Here is a 23,896-nt window from a genome sequence, read left to right on the forward strand (position 1 = left end):
TATTGTAAGAGTAAAAATCAAATAAACTAACATCACTTCAAGGGCTTGGGAAACTCCAAAGGGCTGGTTAGACACATGTTTAGTTATGGTTGGTATTTATCCATTTGGTTTTGGGCTATGAGCTGACTCTCAAAGAAAATTAGGCTATAAAATTTGTCCTTGTAGCCGGTGTCCCCCATTAATTCAATTCAGCAAATATTTATTGAGAACTCCGTTTGTGCCAGGCGTCATGCCAAGACGGGATAAAATGGGAAACAAGGCAGCGTCCTTGGTCTCCCAGACCTCACTGTCCAAACCCAGTGCCTCGCTTGCGGAGTGTGGTCTTGGGGCCACCGACACGGGCACTGTGCGACATGAGTCATCGTAGCCCCTCTCCAGACCTGCTGAACAAGGTCATGTAACACTCCCCCCAGCGGGGTCGTGTGCACTTTCAAGTTAGACAAGCGCTGCTCCAGAGGGTATTGATCCAGCCACTCTCTGCTGAAACCTGACAAGGCCTAATCTTCAACTGTTTATGGTTGAGAAATAAATCAAACATTCCCTTTGTTTTCCCACAACTTACTCTGGAAAGCAAAGAAGGACTACGTGTTCTGTTGTCAGCCACTCACAGGTGCAGACAGGAGTCAACGTGGTGGAGGAGGGCGGTGATGGACTAACCCCCAATGTCATGATATCAGGAGGGGGGTGTTGGGATGATTAGGTGGTAAGGGTAGAGGCCTCATAAGGGTGGGCCTCATAAGCGTCATAAGGGTGGATGGGAGTAGTCCCTTTTATGAAGAGACATGAGAATCCCTTCTCTTTTTCTCTTTCTCTCTCTCTCCCTCTGCCCCTCTCTGCCTGAAGATACAATGACAGGATGGCCATGGGCAAACCAAGGTGAGTGCCCTCACCAGACCCTGAACCTGCTGACACCTTGATCATGGACTTCCCAGCCTCCAGAACAATGAGAAATAAATCGTTGTTTAAGCTACTCAGTCCGCAGTATTTTCTGTTAGAGCAGCCCAAAGTGACTAAGACATCAACTTGGACCTAAGAGGATGGCCTGCCCTTCTACCCCAAATGCTTCCTGAGAAGCTTCTTACAGTAGCCAAAGCTGGTGCTGCCCCAGACGCTCCCTCCCACCAAACACCACTCTCAGAGTTTTGTTCTCAAAGAGTCTGTCAGAGCGGCCAGCCTCTTACATGCTGGAGAAAACAGTCTTCACCTATTAGCCAAGGTGTCCCCTTCAATGAACAGAAACGACCTGGTTGCAACCTAGCAACTATCCACAGAAGTCATTTGAAGTCTGAGGTGTGTGCTTCCTAGAGCAAACCCAGAAGCCTGGAAGCACCAAGAGGCTGAAAATCAAAATTACGCGACTCTGAGCCCAAGTGTTCTGACCCCACTCTAAGAGAGACCCAAGGAGGGCACCTGGGAGGAGCGCCAGGTGGTGTGCAGAAGTGTGGAATCGCTACGCTGTGCACCTGAAACTAATGTTGGCCTGTAGGTTAAGTAACTGGAATCTAAATAAAATTTTTAAATTTTTTTTTTTTTAACGTTTATTTATTTTTGAGACAGAGAGAGACAGAGCATGAACGGGGGAGGGGCAGAGAGAGAGGGAGGCACAGAATCAGAAGCAGGCTCCAGGCTCTGAGCCATCAGCCCAGAGCCCGACGCGGGGCTCGAACTCGCGGACCGCGAGATCGTGACCTGAGCTGAAGTCCGACGCTTAACCGACTGAGCCACCCAGGCGCCCCTAAATAAAATTTTTAAAAATAAAAATAAATTTAAGAAAAAAAAAAAAAGAGGGAACCAAAATATTTGCCGAAGAAGGTAGGGCCAGTCTTAAATAAACCAAAGAATCTGACTGGGACTTACAACAATCTGAATCTTTTCTCATGATCTAGAACAAAAATGACACATTTAAACCAATTTAAAATATGCCAGTTCTAAGAAAGCTATTTAAATGTTTTATGAAACTGCTACGTTTGGGGTTACGTTTACCCTTACAATAAGCCACACAGCTAATTTCCCGGCTTTAGATCTCGTCCTTGCTTCTACTTGTGTTCCTGATTCTCTATAAATATGAAATGAATTAACATGTGTGAGTGTGGCTTCTTTTTAAAAAATTACTATTTTCAGGAGATATGTGGATCATCTAAACAGGGTCTTTCTAAGATGCTATTCACTTGCTGTGGGTTTATTTTTTTATGGATTGATGTTTTAATTACATTAATTTTACTTCCTGAAAGCACTTTTAATCAAACTTCTGAAGATTAACTGTATGTCGTACCACAGGCAGCTGTACAGCATGGTAAGGAAAGATCCCATACGCCCTTCATCCATTTCCCCCCAGTGCAGTGTCTCGCGGGACTAGAGCACAACATCACAACCAGGAAATCGACACTGCTCCAGTCTACCTCAGATTTCATCTTACATGTACTAATTGGTGCGTGCGTGTGTGTGTGTGTGTGTGTGTGTGTGTATTGTTCTGAGCAGTTTTATCCTGTGTGTACGTTTGTGTAACTGACACAATTACACAGTGTAAAACATACAATCACATAATTGCAATTACAATTACATTGACGTAGTCAATGTCAGAACATTTCAGTCACCATAAGGATACCTTATGCAGCCCTTCTATAAGCACACCCACCTTCCTCTCCCACCCCGGCCCTAAGCCCTGACACTGATGTGCTTTCCATCTCCATCATCTAGTCTCTTCGAGAATGTTTTATAAATGGAATCAGATAGTATGTAGCCTTTTTAGATTGGCTCCTTCACTCAGCATAATTTCCTTGCGATCATCCAAGTTTTTCCACGGATCAATATTCCTTTCCATGGCTGAGCACTATTCCATGGAATAACCAAACCATCACTTGTTTAACCATTCATCTGCTGAAGGGTATTTGACATGTTTCCAGTTTTGGGCTATTACAAATAAAGTTGCTCTGAATATCAGTGTGCACATTTTTACGGGAAAATAATCCCCATCCCGTTTCCCCCATTCCCACACCCACCTCCCGTCTGGCAACCGGCAGTGTGTGCTCTCTGTAGTTACGAGTCTGTTTCTTGGTTTCTCTCTCTCTGTCTCTCTCTCTCTTTGCTCTCAGTTTTCCTTTGTTCATTTGTTCTGTTTCTCAAGTTCCACATATGAGTGAAATCATATATTTGTCTTTCTCTGACTAACTTAACTCGCTTAGCATTTTACTCTCTAGCTCTAGCCATGTTGTTGCAAATGGTAAGATTTCATTACTTTTTATGACTGAATAATATTCCATTGTATATATTCACCACATCCTCTTTCTCCATTCATCTAGTGATGGACATATGGCAGCAACGCACATTTTAGTTTTATAAGAAATACCCAAATCGCTTTCCAAAGGAGCTGAACCATTCTGCATGAAAGACGAGCAGGAATTTCTAGATACTGCAGCCATTCCCCAATTATCTATCTGACCCCTCTCTCACAGTGATTGAAACCCCTAATTTTGGCTATACCCAAAGTAAAGACATACACTTCCTGTCTTCCCTTGCAGCTAGGTATGATCACTTGACTAATTCTGGCTAATATCATGTAAGTAGGAGTTCTGTGGGAAGCTTCTCAGAATATTCCAGTAAAGAAACGCAGAACGTGCCCTGTGCCCCTTTACTTATTTCTCAGTTCGTCCTGCTGCTATAAACTAGCTGTGATATTTGCCATCCTGGACCCTAAATAAAAGAGCTACATCCTAGGGATGTCAGAGTGGTAAGCTGGAAGTAGCCTAAGTCCCTAAGCAGTCCTACTCCTAGTGGGAGACCTACCAGCCCTAGACTGTCTTCCCTAGACTTTCATGTGAAAGTGAAACACACTAGGTGACTTAGGTTGTTCTTTATGTAAGTCTTTGTTAATTACACCTGGACTAGATCCTGACCAATAGATCAGGTATCAAACCATGAGACATACACGATCCACCCAGGAAACGCCATTAGCTCCGAACAGTGTGAGCAAGAGGACTCCTGGGTACCTAACTAGAAATGAGGCAGGAGGCAAAGCCAAAGGCAAGGGCCCAGTCACGGAGGGTGCGGTATACCAGGTGTGCGCATTTACAGGAACACAGAGCTCTCATCCAAAAGCTTCCCTGGAAGGTCTAGGGATACCCATGCATCCAGATGGGCTTTCCCACAGACCACTGAGAGGGGGCCTTGGCCTTGGCAGTGGGCTGGAGCTCTCCCCAGGGCTCTGAAGGGCAGCTCAGCTCAGCTGAGCTCAGCCTCCCGGCTTCACTGCTGCTTTAGCAGCTGACACTGCAGCTGTGGGTCATGCAGACGTTATGACAAGTAATTCAGAGCCCACCGGGCACCAGGTCTCTGCAGCGGCACTGTTTATAGCTATAGTTGCACCAAAAATGCTGAAGAAGACAGTGCCTTCAGACTCTGGCCCAAACCCCCTCCTCCATCAGGAAGCTTTCCAGACCAGAAAGGAGTTCAGTCAACCTCTCCATACTTCCTCTGGGGCTCAAGCACAAAACCCCTTCCTTCACCCTCAGAATTCCTACGCACACACACACACACACACACATACACACACACACACACTCACACAAACACTCTCCCTGTCTCTCCTACATGAACCACAAACACACACACGCACGCACACACACACACACACACACACACACACACACACACAGAGCTAAACATGGTGGCCCCATAACTATCACAGGACCATCATATGGTCAGATTTACACTGAAGAACTTCTCTTGGGGTACCTGGGTGGCTCAGTTGGTTGAGGGTCTGACTCTTAACCTCGGCTCAGGTCATGATCTCACTCACATTTGTGAGATCAAGCCCCACGTTGGGCTCTGTGCTGAGTGTGGAGCCTGCTTAAGATTCTCTCTCCCTCTGTCCCTCTGCCCCTCTCCTGCTTGCACTTGTGTGCTCTCTAAAAAGAAAAGAACTTCTCTCTGCTTTCTGCATGGAAAATGGTTTGGGAGGCAGCAAGAAAAGAGGCCAGTAAAACTGTGATACCCCAAGCAAGGAATTCTGAGAGCCTGAACCAAAGCAGAGACTGAGGGGTGCATCGGAGGACCTCCTCCCCGCAGAGAGGAAAGGACATGTCTGAGTAGCACAGAACAAGTAAAATCACCAGGATTTGGTGACTGGTTAGACGCAGGGATGAGGAAAGGGAGGAGTGTGTGGAGACGTCAGGGACGGGACAACTTCCCTTATCAACACTAAAGCTACTAGAAATAGCTGCCAATCCCTGGCCACCGATTCCACACTATGCCATGAGTCCCCTGAGTCCAGGGCTTTGCAGTGAGCATCTCTTCTAATTCTCAGACTAACTCTGTGGAGTACTGTCTTAATCCATACTTTACAATGAGGAAACCAGGGCAGGGAACAGGTGAGTGGCTGGCTCAGAGCCTCCCAGCTAGACAGCAATAAGAATATGCTGCAAACCCAGTTCTCTGGCCAGTGCAGGTCTCTACGACACAGCCCGATGCCATATCCCACCAGCTCAGCACTCGTATATTTTTCAGAAAAGTCACTGAAAGAAAATACACCAAAATGGTTACCTTTGGGTGACAGAAGCCATTTTTATTTTATACACATCTACGTTTTCTAGATTCTCTTCCATGAGTTTGCATGGTATCCACAATCTGGAGAAAATAATAAATGTTTCTGTCTAAATAATACATAAAACTATGAGAAAGAAAGAATAGCCTTGGAAATCTAACTGTATGCACATGTTCTTTGGCAGGAAAGAGGAGACGTCTCACAAGAACAGCCCCGTGTTGCCACACAGGTGAGAGCCAAGCCTAACAAATACTCCCAGTAAAAGCCTGGTCAGGGGGCGCCTGGGTGGCTCAGTCGGTTGGGCGTCCGACTTCAGCTCAGGTCACAATCTCACGGTCCGTGAGTTCGAGCCCCGCATCGGGCTCTGGGCTGATGGCTCAGAGCCTGGAGCCTGTTTCCGATTCTGTGTCTCCCTCTCTCTCTGCCCCTCCCCCGTTCATGCTCTGTCTCTCTCCGTCCCAAAAATAAATAAACATTAAAAAAAAAAAATTAAAAAAAAAAAAAAAAAGCCTGGTCAGATAGCAGGCCCCTGGGCTGGTGCTGGCCCAGAGCCTCCTTTCACTTAGCCATCACCCTGTGAGAGTCCCATGATCTCACTGGTTCTGAGACCACTAGTTCATTGGGTTTTCCTCTAAAAAAAATTATCAGTAATAGTTTCAGGCACTGAAGCAAAATTTCCAGACAGCACATCCTCTGCCAACACTTCGTAAGTCTCTGAATAATGGCACCATGAATATTTATGTCTTGTTATTATCGCTGCTGCAAGGAATGACAGTTTCAGCACAAGTGACCATATTCATTTTCATCTCACTGCTCGACCCTGAATATTCTTTGCTTCCTCCCACTCCACAGCACCATACACCCCGCTGTGAACGATCTTCTTACGTAAGTGCAATACCCCTTGAAGAAATGTTCACTTTTCCTTTCCTGTGCAGCTAGAGGGCCAGGGAACCGTGCATTTGTTCATCGATCCATCAGCAAATATTCACTGAGGGCTCTGTGCTAGGCTCAGGACACAAAGCTGACACGCTCCTTGCCTGCCAGTCTAGTCAGGAGACAGACGTCAACAAACCATAACACTAAGTGAGGTGAGTGCGCTGGTCGGCATTAGGTCTTAGGTGCCACGGGAGACACCAATAACGGGGACCACATGAACAAAGGTGCCATAGCAGACGCCACTAATGGCGACCACACGAACAAAGGCACCAACCTGCCTTTGTTGAGCGCGGTCCAGGCGAAGCATGCCAAGAAGCTCAGTGCTGTCAGAGAGCAGGGAGACAGGATAAGAATGGCCTCGAAGGCTTCAATAACGAGCAGGGACTCGACGGTGAACTTGTGGGATCAAAAGTAAGGCGGCAAGACTGATGGCAGACTGGTAGTACGGTCTAGGAAACAGACCATGCAGCCCCAAACTGGAAATGTCAGGGTGGGCATGGGGAAGAGGAAACAGATTCAGAAACTACTGGAGAGCTTAAATCACAAGGCGTTCGTACCTGATTAGAGGAAGAGGATGGTATATATTTGCAAGAGTTGAGAGAGAGGCATCAGGCTGTGGGAGAGAGAAGAAGGAGCTAATACACAGAAAAATGTGTGGATTATTTTATGGAAATTTCATCTATTTAAAACATGGAATCTTCCAAGCCAGGTTCTTGCTGTCTCTTTTCAAATATTCAAATCTTCTTCTGGTCCCTCAATAACATTTCATCGTTTGCTTCACTTAGGCCTCACTTATTTCTGTCTGGGTGAATATGTATGGATTTTTTATTTCCCTGTCGCTACTGTAAACGGGCTCTCTTCTTCATCATATTTTCTCGTTAGTTGCATCAGTTAAGTTTCACTTGGTTACAGATGACAGAAAACCCAAGTCAAATTGACATAAACAAATAATATTAATACATACTGAGTACTTATTATTGCTAGATACTGATCTAAGTACTTTATATGTATTAATCTTTTAACTCAGCTAAATAAAAAGAGAAGATTTAGTAGCTCATGTAAATGAATAAATGAGTCCCGTGTCTGTCTTCAGATACAGATGGATCCAGCAGCTCAGATACCATCACCAGGACTGAGTTTGTCTCCATCTCTTGGCTCCACAGTGGCAGTGACTAAAGCAGCTTCCACCATGTCTGCTTTCAGGTTCAGGCCCTGCCAAGGAGTTAGGGGCAGGAGCCTGCTTCAGATAAAGACCTCACACTGAGTCTCTTACTGGCCCAACTGGAGATGTGTGCCCATCACTGCTACTAGAGGGAAGCGGTGCTTTGGTTCACTAAACACGGTCACATGCCACTCTCCCAAAACTGTAAACACGGAGAGTACAGGAGAAATCACTCAGTCCTAAACAAATCAGGGACCTCTGCAAGAAGGAGGGACTAGGGGGGAGGATAGAGGCAAAAAAACAACCAATGCCCACTCCATTGGTTACTACTCCATTGATTGCTATTACTACCTTGGATTAAAACTACACACACACACACACACACACACACACACACCTAAATATTTATATATGTGTATAATATACACCTATCAAGCAATCAGCCTGGTTAATTTTAAAGTTACTTTAATTGGGTGTTGTACCAGATTGACTGTACTTGCATCGCAAATTTTCACACTTCTCTGAATCTGATCTCTCCGCTCTCCTCACTGACTCTGGGCTCAGCCCCGTGCCTTGTTTTACCAGTGGGACAATCTCACACCTGATAGAGAGGCCCCAAAAACAAACCACAGGTTTCCTCCTCCTCTTTTTGAACTTAGCCACCACCAGGAGGACAAGCATGGTCTAGCCCGCTGGAGAACCAAAAACCATGTGGAGGAAAGTCAAGATATCCTAGCAAAACTAACCTAGACGCCACCAGCCCCAGCTGACCTGCCAGCTGACAGCACACGCAGGAGCAAGCCTGGCCAAGATGAGCCAAGTGCAGCCCAGGTCAGCAGAACCACCCAGCCACGGACTCAAGAGCAATAAAAAAATGTTGTTCTTTGAAGCCATTAAGTTGTGCAGTGGTTTATAAGGCAGCATCTGTATCTGAAACAGACATTCTCCATTTACGCCTAATAACATGATTATCAAAGTTAACAAAGGCAAAAAGCCCACAATACTAATGGGCTGGTTTTGGCGCTTGGGAAGACAGCAGGAAAGAGAAAGACACAGGCACGTGGCTGGAGCCGGAGTAGGTTGCTACAATGGGCACGCTAACAGCCTGAAGGCTTGGAGAGCTGGGCCAAGAGTACTGAAGGCTGGAAGCAGGTGGTTAAAAAAGGTAATTTGCTAATCAAACCAATCAACCTACCAGTTTCAATTCACACAGTTTTTGATAGACTGTTAAATGATGCAGGGGTCGAGGCCTCGAGGCAAAGATAAAGTTGCTGAGGAGAAGAGACGCCGACTCATAAAATGAGCAGAACCTAATGATCCTTGTGATGTGACCAAGGGCACACAGGCAAGATGCAGGAGCAGAGCAACACAGAAACCAGAGGAGGGGGAGGGCCCTGGGGTGCAGGAAACTTGAAGGAGAGAAATTGAGCCAGATTTTCCCATGAAATGGGAAGAATGTACTGCCAAAAATTTGGAAGCTTGGACAGTTTACTAAAGGATCTGATCATGTTGCAAACCATAAGAAAAATGTGGAAAAAATTATTCCGTTGTTTTTGTGCTAGGATAGAAAAAGCAGAGTTGACAGCAGGAGACGTGAGTTTTGTTTCTGCTTGACCTTGGGCAGGACACACATATATATAATAAATAATTATTACTTATTCATAAATTAACAATTTAAATATTAATATTTAATAATTAAATAGATAAATATAAAAAATGTAATTTCTGGAATATTTCACCCACTTTACCTTTGGTCCAAAAATTATCTCTTCTCAGAGAGCTGGATGAGGAAAGAAAAAACCCAGCCAATGGTCCAGGCAAAGCTGAGGATGAGGGAGACTTAGATATTAGCTTTAAATATAGAATGAAAACGAATTATCTTTCGACTATTACCATTTTTCAGAAATGTTTCAAATCTCCCAAAAGTAATGAGGACCCTTGACAGTATGACAATAATCAAATGTCTTTTGCTCCTTGGAACACAGAGCCTCAGTGTTGAAATAAACACCTGTTTGATGATGTAGGGAGTGGTGACACTCAATATCAACTGTCACTGCTCTCTTATACTAGTCTTAGCAGACCAGGTCATTATTTAGCTTCCAGCAAGCACCCTCCCCGCCCCAACCCTAGCTTTCCTGTGGGGGAATAATTCTCCTCCACCGCACAATCTTAGACAGAGGAAAGTCCTTTGGAAACCAATTCTCATAACAGAATGAAGGGCCTGGCTTCTCCTTCTCCTGGCCCTGGGGGTGGGGGCAGGAGTGAGGCAACACTGGCCCCTAAGACACTCCTGAGGACTTAGAATCTAAGCCAGGTGGGTTAGGGTTGGTGAGACGTTGCTCACCAGACTGTTCCCTTCCCACAATGCCTACTGAGGTTTCCACAGGTTTTCATGGGTCCTACGTTTCCAAGCCTTGGTCGTTCAGCCTCCTGTCTATTGTGTGAGCCCTCTGACTTCCTATCAACAAACTGCCTTTAGCTTAAGCTATTCTGATTCAGTTTCTAGTACAGGGAGCTGAGAAGCTGAACTGATACAATAATATTCCACCAGAACCAGTCTTATGCATAAGTTATAATGCTAGGCTATCTCTTCTCTCCTGTCCTTTTTTTACACAGTTCCATATGCATCATGTGCTTTTCCACCTTTAACATTTTTTTTTTTTTTTACTTTTTATGGAGACACTAAAGTGTAGTAGTTAAAATCACAGGTTAAAATTCCAGTTTAGATCCTAAATGTGAGACCTGAAACCATAAAAATCCCAGAAGAGAGCAAAGGCAGTAATTTCCCTAACATCACCCATAGCAACATTTTCCTAGATATGTCTCCTAAGGCAAGGGAGACAAAAGCAAAAACAAACTACTGGGACTACATCAAAACCAAAAGCTTTCGTATGGTGAAGGAAACCTTCAACAACACAAAAAGACAACCTACTGAATGGGAGAAGCCATTTGCAAATAATATATCTAATAAGGCGTTAATATCTAAAATACAGAAAGAACACCAAAAAACAAACCATTTAAAAATAGGTAGGGGATCAGAACAGACATTTTTCCAAAGACATCCAGATGGCCAACAGACAAATAAAAAGATGTCCAACGTCAGTAATCATCAGGAATATGCAAATCAAATCCACAATATCACTTCACACCTGTCAGAATGGCTAAAATCAAAAAGACAAAAATTAACAAGTATTGTCAAGGATGTGGGGATAAAGAACTCTCATGTACTGTTGGTGGGAATATCAGTTGGTACAGCCACTGTAGAAAACAGTTCCTCAAAAAATTAAAAATACCATACGATCCAACAATTCCACTACTGGGTATTTATCCAAAGAAAACAAAACACGAGTTTTATAGGCACCCCATGTTTATAGATATGGAAGCAACCTAAGTATCCAACAACAGATGAATAGAATATAAGTGGTACATATATGTCCAATGAAATATTTCTGAGCCAAAAAAAAAGGATGAGGTTGTGCCACTTGTGACAACATGAAGAGACCTAGATGGTATTATAAGGAACAAGATTTAATTTTTATAAAATGGTGACCTTAGGGCACCTGGGTGGCTCAGTCAGTTAAGCATCTGACTTCGGCTCAGGTCCTGATTTCACGGTCCATGAGTTCGAGCCCTGCACCGGGCTCTGTGCTGACAGCTCAGAGCCTAGAGCCTGCTTCGGATTCTGTGTCTTCCTCTCTCTCTGCCCCTCCCCCACTCACACTCTGTCTCTCAAAAATAAATAAACATCAATAAAACAAACAAAGAAATAAATAATAAAATGGTGACCTTGGAGATACAATGAACGAGTGAAGACTGACATTAATCAATGAATTTCCCTCCGTCTCTTCCTCTGCCTTGTCCCATTCCCACAACCGGGCTCCAACTTGCCTCCAATGTTTTTGTGACAGTTTGAAAAATGAATTTAATCATTTTCCAAGCTTAATGGTGCAAATGTCCAGTACAAGAGTAACCTCTGTTTGCGCCATTTAGCATTTAGTTATTCCATTGTGTAATGACTTGCCATAAACTCTCCAAAACAAGTCATTGTGCTCTGGCCTCTAAGATAATTTACACATTTTTCCTAGATAAGTTTTAATTGAAGTATAATATGGTACTGTATAAAACATTGGTTTTTACATATCTATAACCAGTGTAATCACCACTCATACCAAGAAAGAGAGTTATCATCAGCTCTCTAGAGGGCTCCCCATGTTCCCTCCAATCAACAACCCCATAAAGGGAACCACTAGTGTGCAGACTTGTAGCAACACGGATTATGAGTTGCCTGTTTTTGAACTTAGTATAAATGGAATTACAGGACACGGACTCCAGTGTATTTGGCCTCTTTAATTCAAGATTATGTTTGTGAGATTTACACCTGTTGTTTCATATTCCAATACTTTGCCCTCTTTCAGTCCCAAATAATATTCCATTGTTTTAGTGTTACAATTTACCTATGCTACAATTCATGAACATTTTGACTGTTTTCTATTTTGGTCTATTAGGAAGAGTACTGTAATAAACATTCCTATGCAAGTCCTTCGTTGTACACATATACTCATTGATGTTGGGTATAAATCTAGCAGTGAAACTGCTGCTCCTAGGACTAACATACAGCTTTCTGAATTTTCCAAAGTGATTATATTAACTTCAGAGTGGTTAATTTTAAATCATAACAGCGGTTAGGATTTATGAGAATTGTTGCTTTATATCCTTACGAATACTTGGTATTATTACATTTGTTAATTTTAAACTATTTTGGCAGGTGCATGTATAATTTTTGCTTTAATTTAGGTTTCCCTGATAACTAATGAAACTAACCTTTCTTTAAAGTGTATTTATTTATTTTGAGAGAGAGAGAGAGAGAGAGAGAGAACATGCGCGTGCACAGGAGGGGCTGAGAGAGAGGAGAGAGAAAGAATCGCAAGCAGGCTCCAGGCTGTCAGCGTACAGAGCCTGATGTGGGGCTTGAACCCACGAACCTGTGAGATCATGACCTGAGCCGAAACTAAGAGTCATATGCCCAACTGACGGAGTCACCAAGGCATCTCGAAATTAACCATTTTTATATCTGCTTACTGGCCATCTGAGTACTTATGAAACTCCTATTCCATACTTTTCTTATTTAAAAAAAAACTTGCCCAATTTCTCTTATTTACATAATATTTTTATATGTTCTGTGAATCTTGTATAAATACTGAAAACATTTCCCACCCAGTGGTTTATCTTCTTACTCTCTTAATAGCAACTTTTGAGAAATTATGTTTCACACTATAACAAGGTTCAATTTATCAACCTTTTTTGTTTACCCTTGATACTATCTTTTATTGTAGGTGACAAACAATGCTACGTTAGTTTCAGGTGCGTGACATAGAGATGCAACATCTCTATCCATTATGCTATGCCCCCTGCAAGTGTAGCTACCACCTGTTACCATACATGCTATTACAGTATCATTGACTTATTCCTTGTGCTGTGCTTTTCATGCCTGTGACTCATTCATTCTGCAGCTGCAAGTCTGTATCTCCCACTCCCCTTTACCCATTTTGCCCATCCCCCACCTCCTTCCCTCTGGTACCTATAAGTTTGTTCCTTCTCTGTATTTACAGGAAGTTCTCCCCATCTGAACGGAATTACCCTCCAGATCATTCCTCCCTTCCCACTCCCAGTTCCCATCCTCCACATTCCACCCCCTGTCTAAATCAGGCCTTATGAATTTCTACATGAACTATCTCCATGGGTTCCAAATGGTTCCCTTACTACAACATTCCCCCATCAGTCTATTCTATTCCTTGTGCAACTCACCTTCCAAGAGGTATCTATGATCACATTTTTCTCCGGTTCAAAAACCTTCCTTGATCCCTCACAACGTGTATTTCTTTTATGTAAGAAAATAACTTTTTAAAAATGTTTTATTTATTTATTTAGAGAGACGGCACAAGCAGGGGAGGGGCAGAGAGACAGGGAGAGAGAATCTCATGGAGGCTCCACACTGTCAGCACAGAGCCTGATGTAGGGCTCGAATTCACAAAACTATGAGACCATGACCTGAGCTGAAATCAAGAGCCACATGCCTAACCAACTGAGCTACCTAGGCGCCCCAAGAAAGTAACTTTTATACAGTATTTCATCCTCAAGTCATTTGGAATAACGATAGACAAGGCTCCTCTTAAAATGATGGAAATTTAACATAGACAAGAAATCTAGAGATCATCTAAGTTAATTTATAGGCCCACATATTTAAATTCAAACCCTTAAATCTCTATGGAAGATGAATTGGTGGGTGCACTGAAGAAGTGGTCTTGATCACTAGATGGAGTGGACTACTACTGTGGGTTCTGTTTATTTATTTTTTTAATTTTTTTAATGTTTATTTATTTCTGAGACAGAGAGAGACAGAGCATGAGTGGGGGAGGGGCAAACAGAGAGGGAGACACAGAATCAGAAGCAGGCTCCAGGGTCTGAGCTGTCAGCACAGAGCCCGACGCGGGGCTCGAACTCACAGATGCGAGATCATGACCTGGGCTGAGGTCGGACGCTTAACGGACTGAGCCACACAGGCGCCCCACTGTGGGTTCTGTTTAAACCCATATTGCCTTGGGCTGTTCCATTACCCACCTCGAAGGCACCTTGCCTCTATTCTCTCCTCCCTCCAAACTTTGTATTATACCGCTACCAGAGATATCTTTCTAAAACCCAAATCTACGGCATAACTTTGAGAGTTTCCCATTTGTACAAAATAACATCCATACTTGATATTCCGATGGCGATAATCATTGGTATTTGATCTGACTACCAGACATTGAGTGCAAACACTTCCACAAGTCTTCACCACCTCTGCATCCCCACCCTTTGCAATTTGACTTTGAAGCTCTTCCTATCAAGGGGTGGAGTCGATTCCCCCACCCTTGGAATTTAGGCTGGGACTATCCCTGTGACTATCTCTGGCCAATAGAAAATGGCAGAAATGGCCAAGCACCCATTCCAAGTCCAGGTCTCAAGAGGCCTTGCACACTTGCACTCTCCTTCTGGGAACCCCACCACCGCCAAGTGAACAAACCCAGAGTAGGCCACCACATGATGACAGGGCCGGCCACCTCGATCCACCAGCCAACATCCAGCCAACAACCACATGTGCAGATGAGGCCATCCTAGGCAAGGCAGCCCCTAGCGAACCCATCAGGTCACCACAGACTAATGACCAAGCCCAGCTGAAATCAGAGTCTGGCCAGATCAGCAGAATCCCCCCCCCCCCATATTGACTTGCACGCTCATAAACAATAAATACTGACTGCTTAAACCACTCCATTTATGGTAATTTGTTACACAGAAAGAGCTTATGGTGACTTGTTACACAGCACAGCTAACTGAGACACCAACCTACTTTCCAGCTTCTCCTCCCACTCTCCACCTTGTGCTCTGATATTCCTTCACCCCAAAGCACTTGAAAGTCCCTGACGATCTCACAATCATATCCCACTGCCTTTGTTATGCTGCAACCACTGCCTAGAAGGCTCTTTTCTCCTATACTGTGAAAATCTCACCATTCAAGATCAAGCTCAAACATTTCTTTTTTTTTTTTTTGAGTGAGAGAGAGAGAGGGCAAGGGAGGGGCAGGGAGAGGGGGAGAGAGAGACTCCCAACCAGGTTCTGCACTGTCTGCTCAGAGCCTGATGAGCAGCTCAAACTCACAAACTGTGAGATCGTGACCTAAGCCAAAATCAAGAGTTGGACACTCAACTGACTGAGCTACCCACATGCTATTTATTTATTTAGAGTCTAACATTATTTTGTTCATGAGATGTTTATTGAGGTGAGGCATTGAGGTTTCAAAATTGAACAAAATATAGTCTGAGCACTAAACTAGCTCATAGTTGAGGAAAGGCTAATGTCACTGTCTTATTTCTTTCCCCTCCCTGACTCCTGTCAGTAGACTTAAGCCTATCTTACTATTTCTTCCCCAATACCTTTATTCCCTAGTGTGGTGACACTGCAATGCCAGCCATAATAATAGTACCTAATTTAAAGAAATCTTATGAATAATAGATGAGACTGTGCAGGCAAAACAAAACCCATAGCATGGTGTGTGAAACACAGGAAGTGGAAAATGAACATTAGCTGTTGTTATTTTTAGTTCACACATACTCCCATCTCCCCTACTTGACTGCATGTAAGTTTCTTGAGCGCAGGAACTGAGCCAAATTCATCTTTGTGTCTGAAGTGCCTGAAGTGTATATGCGCCTGGCACGTAATAAACACTCACCAGATGTTGGCTTGGACTGCTATCGCTAGATCTGCAAGACCTGAGCACAGACTCAGGAACTGCAGGGCTGTTCGGCGGCCCCGGGGTTTTAGTGTTATACTGGGGCGCCCTCTGCTGTGTATGGGTCTGTTCACACATCTGGGCATGAAGCAAGCCTCCTGAGGGGACTCGAGTAAACCTAGAAGTTTCCAGAAAGGCTCATTCCAGGCAAAGGATTCGTCTCCTTAACTAGGGGACAGGGCCTCCCTCCCCAGTGCTATACCTGGGCTCATTCATTTTACAGCTGCAGTCACCCATGTCATTTGTTTTTTGAGAAAAACAGAATGTCTGGCTCGGGCTTTGTATCTTGTTTAGATCCTAAATAAGCCCTTCATGAGAAATAATGGAGTAATAAGACAAAGAGAGAGTGGGAGAGACAGGAGGGCAGCTAATAGGACTCACTGCCCTGTCGTGTTTGAAACCCCCGTGAGGAGACAGAGAAAAAGCAACTGTGGACATGGGACACGTCCATCACTTGAGCTGAGGTTTTGGCTGGACACCTGGATGGAGTAGTGCCTTACTTTGGAGAGTGAAAAATCGTGAGGAATGCCCATGTAAAGCACTCTCTTTATAAATCATATCGTATGCCATGATCAATCACATAACTGTAAAGAAAACGCTTCAACCGAAGGGATACAAAATGACAATCTTGGGGCGCCTGGGTGGCTCGGTCGGTTAAGCATCCGACTTCGGCTCAGGTCATGATCTCACGGTCCATGAGTTCGAGCCCCGCGTCGGGCTCTGTGCTGACAGCTCAGAGCCTGAAGCCCGTTTCAGATTCTGTGTCTCCCTCTCTCTCTGCTCCTCCCCTGTTCATGCTCTGTCTCTCTCTGTCTCAAAAATAAATAAACGTTAAAAAAAAATTAAAAAAAAAATGACAATCTTGCAGCAAATTATTTAAAACAATATATTTGCCTGAAAATATACCACGCGTCTCTATTAGCTGATACCGTCGGACAATGACAAGAAAGGAAATGTGAGTGAGGAGAGACGCATTTCCACTTATGTAAATTTTTTTTTACTTAAAAAGCTCGCATATTCAAAGAAAGCTGCTGGGAATAACTCCATGTACCGCACGCCACAGATTCCGACCTATTTTTAGTCACCTCCATTATGAACAGTCAAACTCCAGTGAAATGGCAATGCTGTGTTCTCACCTCACACCCCTAAGACCAAAAGCTTAGGCGCAAGATGAGCCAATCAGAATACTGTGCTTTTTCACAAATGCAAAACTTCTTTAGTCCCCATTTCTGCTACTGCTGGAGAATCATCCCTTTGAAGTAACTGTGACTGAATGACAGCTGGCACGAGGATTGTTCTGTGACTGCAGTAACAAATTCGGGGGAGTTTAAAGGCCTCTTTCTTTTTTAACGTTAATTGAGGCAAGTCAGAGGGCGGCCACTTCTAGGGGAATCATAAGCTTTTTAACGGGATAGGAGAAGAAAATTTAAAAAGATAACGTGAGGCAGGGCAGAAAAGCGAGCCAATCATCAGAAACAAGATTCCCCGAAGAAAATTTACTGTCAAAAAAAGAGGGCACCTGAATCACCTGGAGACTGTAGTCCAAATGGGCAAGCTGAGTAAAAACTACGGCTGGATATATTTGTGAGGATTCAAAATATGGGCAAGGGGTGCCCCAGTGGCTCAGTAGATGAAGTCTCGGACTCTCGACTTCCGCTCAGGTCATGATCTCTCGGTCTGTGGGATCCAGCCCCGAGCCCAGCTCTGCGCTGACAGCACGGAGCCTGCTTGGGATTCTCTCTCCCGCTCTGTCTCGGCCCCTCCCTCCCTCTCTCTCTCTCAAAATAAATAAATACACATTTAAATAAATAAAGAGTAAAAAACAAACATCCATCATGAAAAAAATACAGAAAAGCAAAATAAAGTCTTGAAAACATACATTAAAAAACGGGCGACATAAAAGTGACTGTAACTAGTTCCTTAAAGTGCACATAGACAACAGCACTGGGTTTTGTGGGAAGGCGGCTGGCTTCACAACAGCCTTTCCTTGCACAGGGATTCCCTCTGGCTCGGAACGGAAGGATCGCACGTTCTACAAACACACGTTCTACAGCGCAACGCATTTCCTTTTGGCGCATGGTGTGGGAGAGGGTGGCTGAAACGCGGCCTGGTGGCTGCACGGTGAGGCTTGGGCAGCAGCCCTGCAACAGGGGGACGCGAGGGGGACACCGAGAGGACGCCACAGGGCCCCTCAGAGGCTGCTGGGCTTCGAAAGGCGGGCACCGCGTGTCCGGCTTCGGCGGGGCGCCGACGGCACAGGCCGGGGGACGCCCCTTCGTCCGGCCTCCCACTACCCTCCAGCCTCTTTGCCAGCCTCCGCGCCAGGCGTCCCGCCAGCACCCTCCTTGCCGCCCCCCACCCCCAACCACCGACGCCCGGATTCGGCACGACCAGTCCACCCCGGGTTCAGGCCGCGTGGACCCCGCGCCAGCACGCACCCGCCGGCCCCCCGCCCTACCTCTCTGTGCGCTCCTGTGTCCCCGCCACGATGTGGGTCCGCACGGCACGTCACCGAGGGGAAGCGGGCCGCGCCCTCTCCCGGGGCGTGCGGAAGGCCTCCCGGCACGACGGGGCGGCCCCGTGGTTCCGGAGAAGCACCTGCGGCGGGCCCTGGCCCAGCCACCAGCGCTCGGCGGGGCCCGCGCAGGCCGGCATCTCCGGGAGCTCCTGGAGAACCACTTCCTGGGTGGCGAGGTGACCCCGTCGGGAAGATGGCGGCCCCCACGGCTCGCCTCCGCAGGCCGGCCCGCACGCTGGGCCCCAGCCCGTAGCTCTCAGAGAGGCTCCCTCTCAAACACAACCGGGAGCCTTCGAAGCCCAGCAGCCTCTGAGGGGCCCTGTGGCGTCCTCTCGGTGTCCCCCTCGCGTCCCCCTGTTGCAGGGCTGCAGCCCAAGCCTCTCCGTGCAGCCACCAGGCCGCGTTTCAGCCACCCTCTCCCACACCGTGGACCGAACGGAAACAATACATGATTTTTCAGGGGAGAAAAAGAAGCAGTAGCAGCTGGCAGACCTTCTAAAATAAGACCAAATTACTGATAGAATATTAAAAGCTATAAGGGAACACGAGGGACAGCTTTTTAACCCTGTTTTTTCCTTGAACATTTTAAGCAGGAGTTATTTCCAAGTCCGTGACTGTTCTCTGTGGGTCCTGTGGGTCTTCTTTATTGTTTCTCCTTTTTTATTTACCTTCTTTTGTCTCTTCATATGCCTAGTTATTTTTTTTTTATTGAGTGCGTATCAACAATTATAAAAATAAATGGAGCTCTAGGATTATGAGAGAGTCTCTCCCAAGAGAGTTTCCATGTGCTCTGCCAGACTGCTGTGGCACTAACAGCCTTGTGTCATCTTAATCCAGTTGGGGGATTAGAGGATTCATATCTAGACTTATGAAACTTCGGGTTTTGCCTAAAATGAATAAACCCCACTCTCTTTCTTTAAAATCGTATAACAACTTTTCAAATGATGAGTTTTCTTTCTTGGGGTGTTTTGTTTTGTCTCGTTTTGTTTTTTCTACTCAGATCTCCTACTTTAGACTCTAGGGCAAGCCAAATCTCCCAATTTAGACTCTACAGCAAGCCCAGATCCTGGAACTATAACAGCATGTCAACAGAATAGCTCCAACAGAAACCTGTATTTTCTAGTTAGAGGACTGGGTAGGGGATTGTGAATTTGAAGGAAATCTCCCACTTTTTTCTTTTATTAATCTCCTGACCCTGCCCGGTGGCAAGTCATAAAAGCTGCAGCTCTTGGCAACAAAGCGGCAGTGGTGAGCTTGCAGGCACCTAAAACCCACAGAAAATCCTTCTCTATTACATTAGAACTGGGAAAAGGAGTCCCTGCAGTTTAAACAGTGTTGAAGGAATGAATCTCTATTCATTGTTTTCTCTCTCTTCTCTCTCTACCCTTTGTTCCTGAGCCAGACCCAACAATGGAAAGTATGCAACAGCATAGAAAGAAAAAAAAAAAAAAAAAAAACAATACTGCTTTCTAACTCCAGCTTTCTAAGGACCATGAAAAGGCACTCTCGAGACATAGGGGGAAAATTATAGAAAAGAGACAGTTGGAGAAATGGATCCCCTAAATCTGTGTATGAAGCCACTTCTGAGCATTTCATGGATGACTAGAATTCTTGTAGTATAGCAAAAACAATAATACATTGTCATCAGGTAGGATATATCCCAGGAATGTAAGTAGATTAATACATTACCTGATCAATTGAGAAAAAAAAAACAACAACTATATGATAGTCTCAAAGGAATAGCATTTAATAAAGTTAAAACCATACCCTGATTCTTTTTTTTTTTAATGTTTATTTATTTTTGAGAGAGAGAGCAAGAGCAGGGGAGGGACAGAGAGAAAGGGGACAGAGGATCCGAAGCAGGCTCTGCACTGCCAGGAGTGAGCCCGAGGTGGGGCTTGAACCTACGAACCGTGAGATGGTGAGCTGAACTAAAGTCAGACGTTCAACCAGCTGAGCCACCCAGGTGCCCCCATACGATGACTCTTTTAATTAACAAATTCAAAATAGAAACTTTTTTTACTCCGTAAAAGTTACCAACATCAAATATCATATCTAATGAGGAAACTATGGAAGTATTCTCAATACAGTAAGAAAAAGTTAGAGGATGCCCTCTATTATCACTGTTAATCAACCTATTATTGAAGAACCTAGCCAATGCAACATGAATAAAAAGAATATAAGGGGGCGCCTGGGTGGCTCAGTCGATTGAGCATCTGACTTCAGCTCGGGTCATGATCTCACAGTCCGTGAGTTCGAGCCCCACATCGGGCTCTGTGCTGACAGCTCGGAGCCTGGAGCCTGCTTCAGATTCTGTGTCTCCCTCTCTCTGACCTTCCCCAACTTGTGCTCTGTCTCAAAAATAAATTTAAAAAATTTTTAAAAATTTTTTAAAAAGAATATAAACTATGCAAATCTGAATGAAAGAAATAAAACATCACTTTCTGCATAACATGCGATTGTCCATCTAGAAATTTCAAAGCAATAGCAACTCCTGGAACCGAGAAGAGCTTAGTAATGTGGATATAATGGATATAAACTGAACAATATTCATAGCAAAACTAATTTTTAATAGAAAAATGTTCTGTCCATAATAGCAAAAGAGCTATGAAATACATAGAAATAACTCTAATGAGAAATATATGAAACCCTTTAAATCAAACTGTAAATTTCACTGAAGAATATTTTTTTAAAATAGGCTATGAAGCTTAGAGGAATACACCAAGTACATGGTTGAAAATATTTTACCTTGTGATGGTGTTACTTCTTTTAAAATCAGTTTATAACTCAACATAATGAAAATAAAAATCTCAATGAACTTTTTATAAAATTCAAAAAATGGATTCTAAATTTCATACGGAATAGTTAATATGAAGAAATCGGTAAGGTAATTTTGACTTCTAGCAAGAGAGCCAAGCCTTTACTTGCCAGTATTTTATCTTGTCCTCTCCCCTGTCAGAAGAAAGGAATGACAAGGATGCTTCTGTTCACATTTTTTCGCAAGAATGTATTGGTGTGTTACTTTTGATTTTAACATCTAATATTGGTGGGGTTTTTTTTTTTTAAGTAAATGAGTAAGGAATGAGCAAGGGAAAGATGAAAAGACAATTAGTAAAAAAGATAAAAATTAGGTCTCTTCTCTTATTCTTGCCTTCTCTCATCCAAACTCTCACCCCCAACACAGACATGCACTGATCCATGTGTGGGACTTGGTGGGGCATTAAATTCTCACAAGCTTACCTCACACAGAGATGGTGCTCCATTCTAGTGATCAGACTCAACATACACGGCATGGTTGCAAGTTATAATTTATCTAGAATCCACCATGTTAGGGTACTTTGTATGCACTATTTCTACTTTTTCACTACTCTTTGAGGTGCACAACATTATCCCCATTTTTAGATTAGAAGCTATGGCTCCAGGAAAAGAATATTTATCATAGGTCAGATAGCCCATAAATGGCTGAGTCAGGATTAATACTTAACTCTGACTGTAGCAAAATCCAGAGCTTTTTCCACTATGCCCTATTGCCTCTCTTCTGAGGAAGAAGCCATGGAAAGAATTTCCTCTGGCACATGTCGGGGAATAGGATACCATGTCACTAGGAAGATTTTCTAGCCAAGGTCTTGGTGCCTGCGATGATTCATATTTAGATCATGTTCCTTGAGAGTAGGGAAAGATATCTGAAAGCAGCTGGTTTTAGAATCTGAGTTGTGAAGAAAGTTCTCAGGGAAACCATCCAATGATATTGTAGGAAGTCTCAGAGGTCATAGGAGCTGTTTGTTCCTCCCTGTGGCTAACACTTTAACCCTTGCTGAAAGTTTCCTTCCTCTTCCAGCCATAAATGATGAAGGCTAAAATGTTCATCATTAAATAACCATAAGAAAGACTGTAACAGATTCTGCAGGCTTCTGATGCCAGGACCCCAAGCCCACCCTTTTTGGGTAACTGTACTATTAGAAAGCTTAATTTAAGTGGAGGGGACTGGACATCTAGCCAGGATGAAATGCCACTGTATTTTGTGGCCTATAGCAACACAAACTTCGTCATGGGTAGCCACACAATCACATACTTTCAGTTGTTGTATACATACAGAATGAGATATACTCTGTGGGCCACAGACTAAAGGAACTACATTTTGCCTCCCACCCCCTCCCATGCCCCATCTAAGAGCTATGAAGAGAAATTCCACTAAAGAACTCCAATCATTTGGAGTTAGTTGCCCGTTGAAAAATGGTGGCCGAAACATCAGGGCATCTGGCTTCTCGCTCCAGAATTGCAACTAACAAATCAGGAATTGTTGCTTAACTTTCTTAAGCATGCCCCCCCCCCCCCCCCCCCCGCTGTAAATTTCACTGTTGAACCAAGTATCTTTGAAATTCTCTCTAGCTGAAACATTCCAGAAATTTTACTGGAGGTCTGGTAGTGAAGAGATATTTACTCCCTAGGTTTAAAATTAGCCCCAAATTATTGTGGAAGAATCTCTCCTGACTCTCTGTTGCAGCTTGTGCCTAGATCACATGGGGTAGTTTCAGCACACTGGGTGCTGCCCAATGTGAAGCCTTCATTTGAAAGGCTTCTAATTTCTTTTTTCTTTTCTTTTTTTTTAGAAACTTTATTTTCCATCAACCTTATTTCCATTTTGTTTTCCGTTGTGGAAGAGCGACTGAAGACCACTCACTTTACAAAGAGTTCCAACAGCCTCAGGGGAGCTCCAGTCAAGCAAAATTTGCATAGATTTCTCTCTTCCCAGAAAATAGAAGACATTACAATGAAGGGCTATAATCAGTTGTAAGGAAAATAGCATAGTAACATATAACAATTCATATTTCAGGACTGAGTTCTTTTTGATTAGCCCCCGGATAGAAAAAGACCTCTGATACCTTTCTTCAAGGCCATCGTATCTAATATTTAGAAGAGCATTTGCCGGCTTTGAATTGCAAATAAAAAATAGTACTTAGCAAAATGCATGCCTTGCTATCGGGTAGCCCTGCACTCTTTTCTCCCATAAGAGATACTCCTTCATTCTCGTCTGCATAGATGAGTGGCCACGGGCTTTGTACAGCTAGGACTGAAGATGAGGCTTGCTTTGCCTTTTCACTGTAAATAGAAAATTGGGGGGATTTTTATTTGGGGGATTGACTTGCGGATGAAATACAGCCTCAGCCAACAGTCATCGTAACCATTATGGTATTAGAATAAGCATATTTGGGACACTGAAAATACCAGAAGAAGAGGGAAAAGAAAAGAGAACACTTTCTGGCTCAGCAGCTAATCGTCAATATTAAATGTCAATGATATGATCTCCCCTAAGTGACATTCAAAAGGAACTAGTCCAAAACCGCCATTAAAGTGAGTGACATATGGTATAATGCATAATGTATCTCAGGTTGGCAGTCTCCGCAATTGCACATGACT

At 44.0% G+C, this 23,896-nt stretch overlaps 1 protein-coding gene across 1 annotated transcript in view; it reads right to left on the reverse strand.

The window, feature by feature from the left end:
• Positions 1–21,771, reverse strand: part of LOC125176376 (uncharacterized) — an 87,647-nt gene extending 65,876 nt beyond the window's left edge. The window contains exons 1-3 of the mRNA XM_047877702.1: positions 21,719–21,771; positions 19,673–19,742; positions 18,419–18,731 (exon numbers count right to left, since the gene is read on the reverse strand). Coding sequence (XP_047733658.1) covers positions 18,419–18,731; positions 19,673–19,742; positions 21,719–21,771 — 436 coding nt within the window. The remainder of the gene's footprint in view (positions 1–18,418; positions 18,732–19,672; positions 19,743–21,718) is intronic.
• Positions 21,772–23,896: the final 2,125 nt, after the last annotated feature.

This window comes from Prionailurus viverrinus, chromosome D1 (assembly GCF_022837055.1).
Source record: "Prionailurus viverrinus isolate Anna chromosome D1, UM_Priviv_1.0, whole genome shotgun sequence".
NCBI lineage: Eukaryota > Metazoa > Chordata > Mammalia > Carnivora > Felidae > Prionailurus > Prionailurus viverrinus.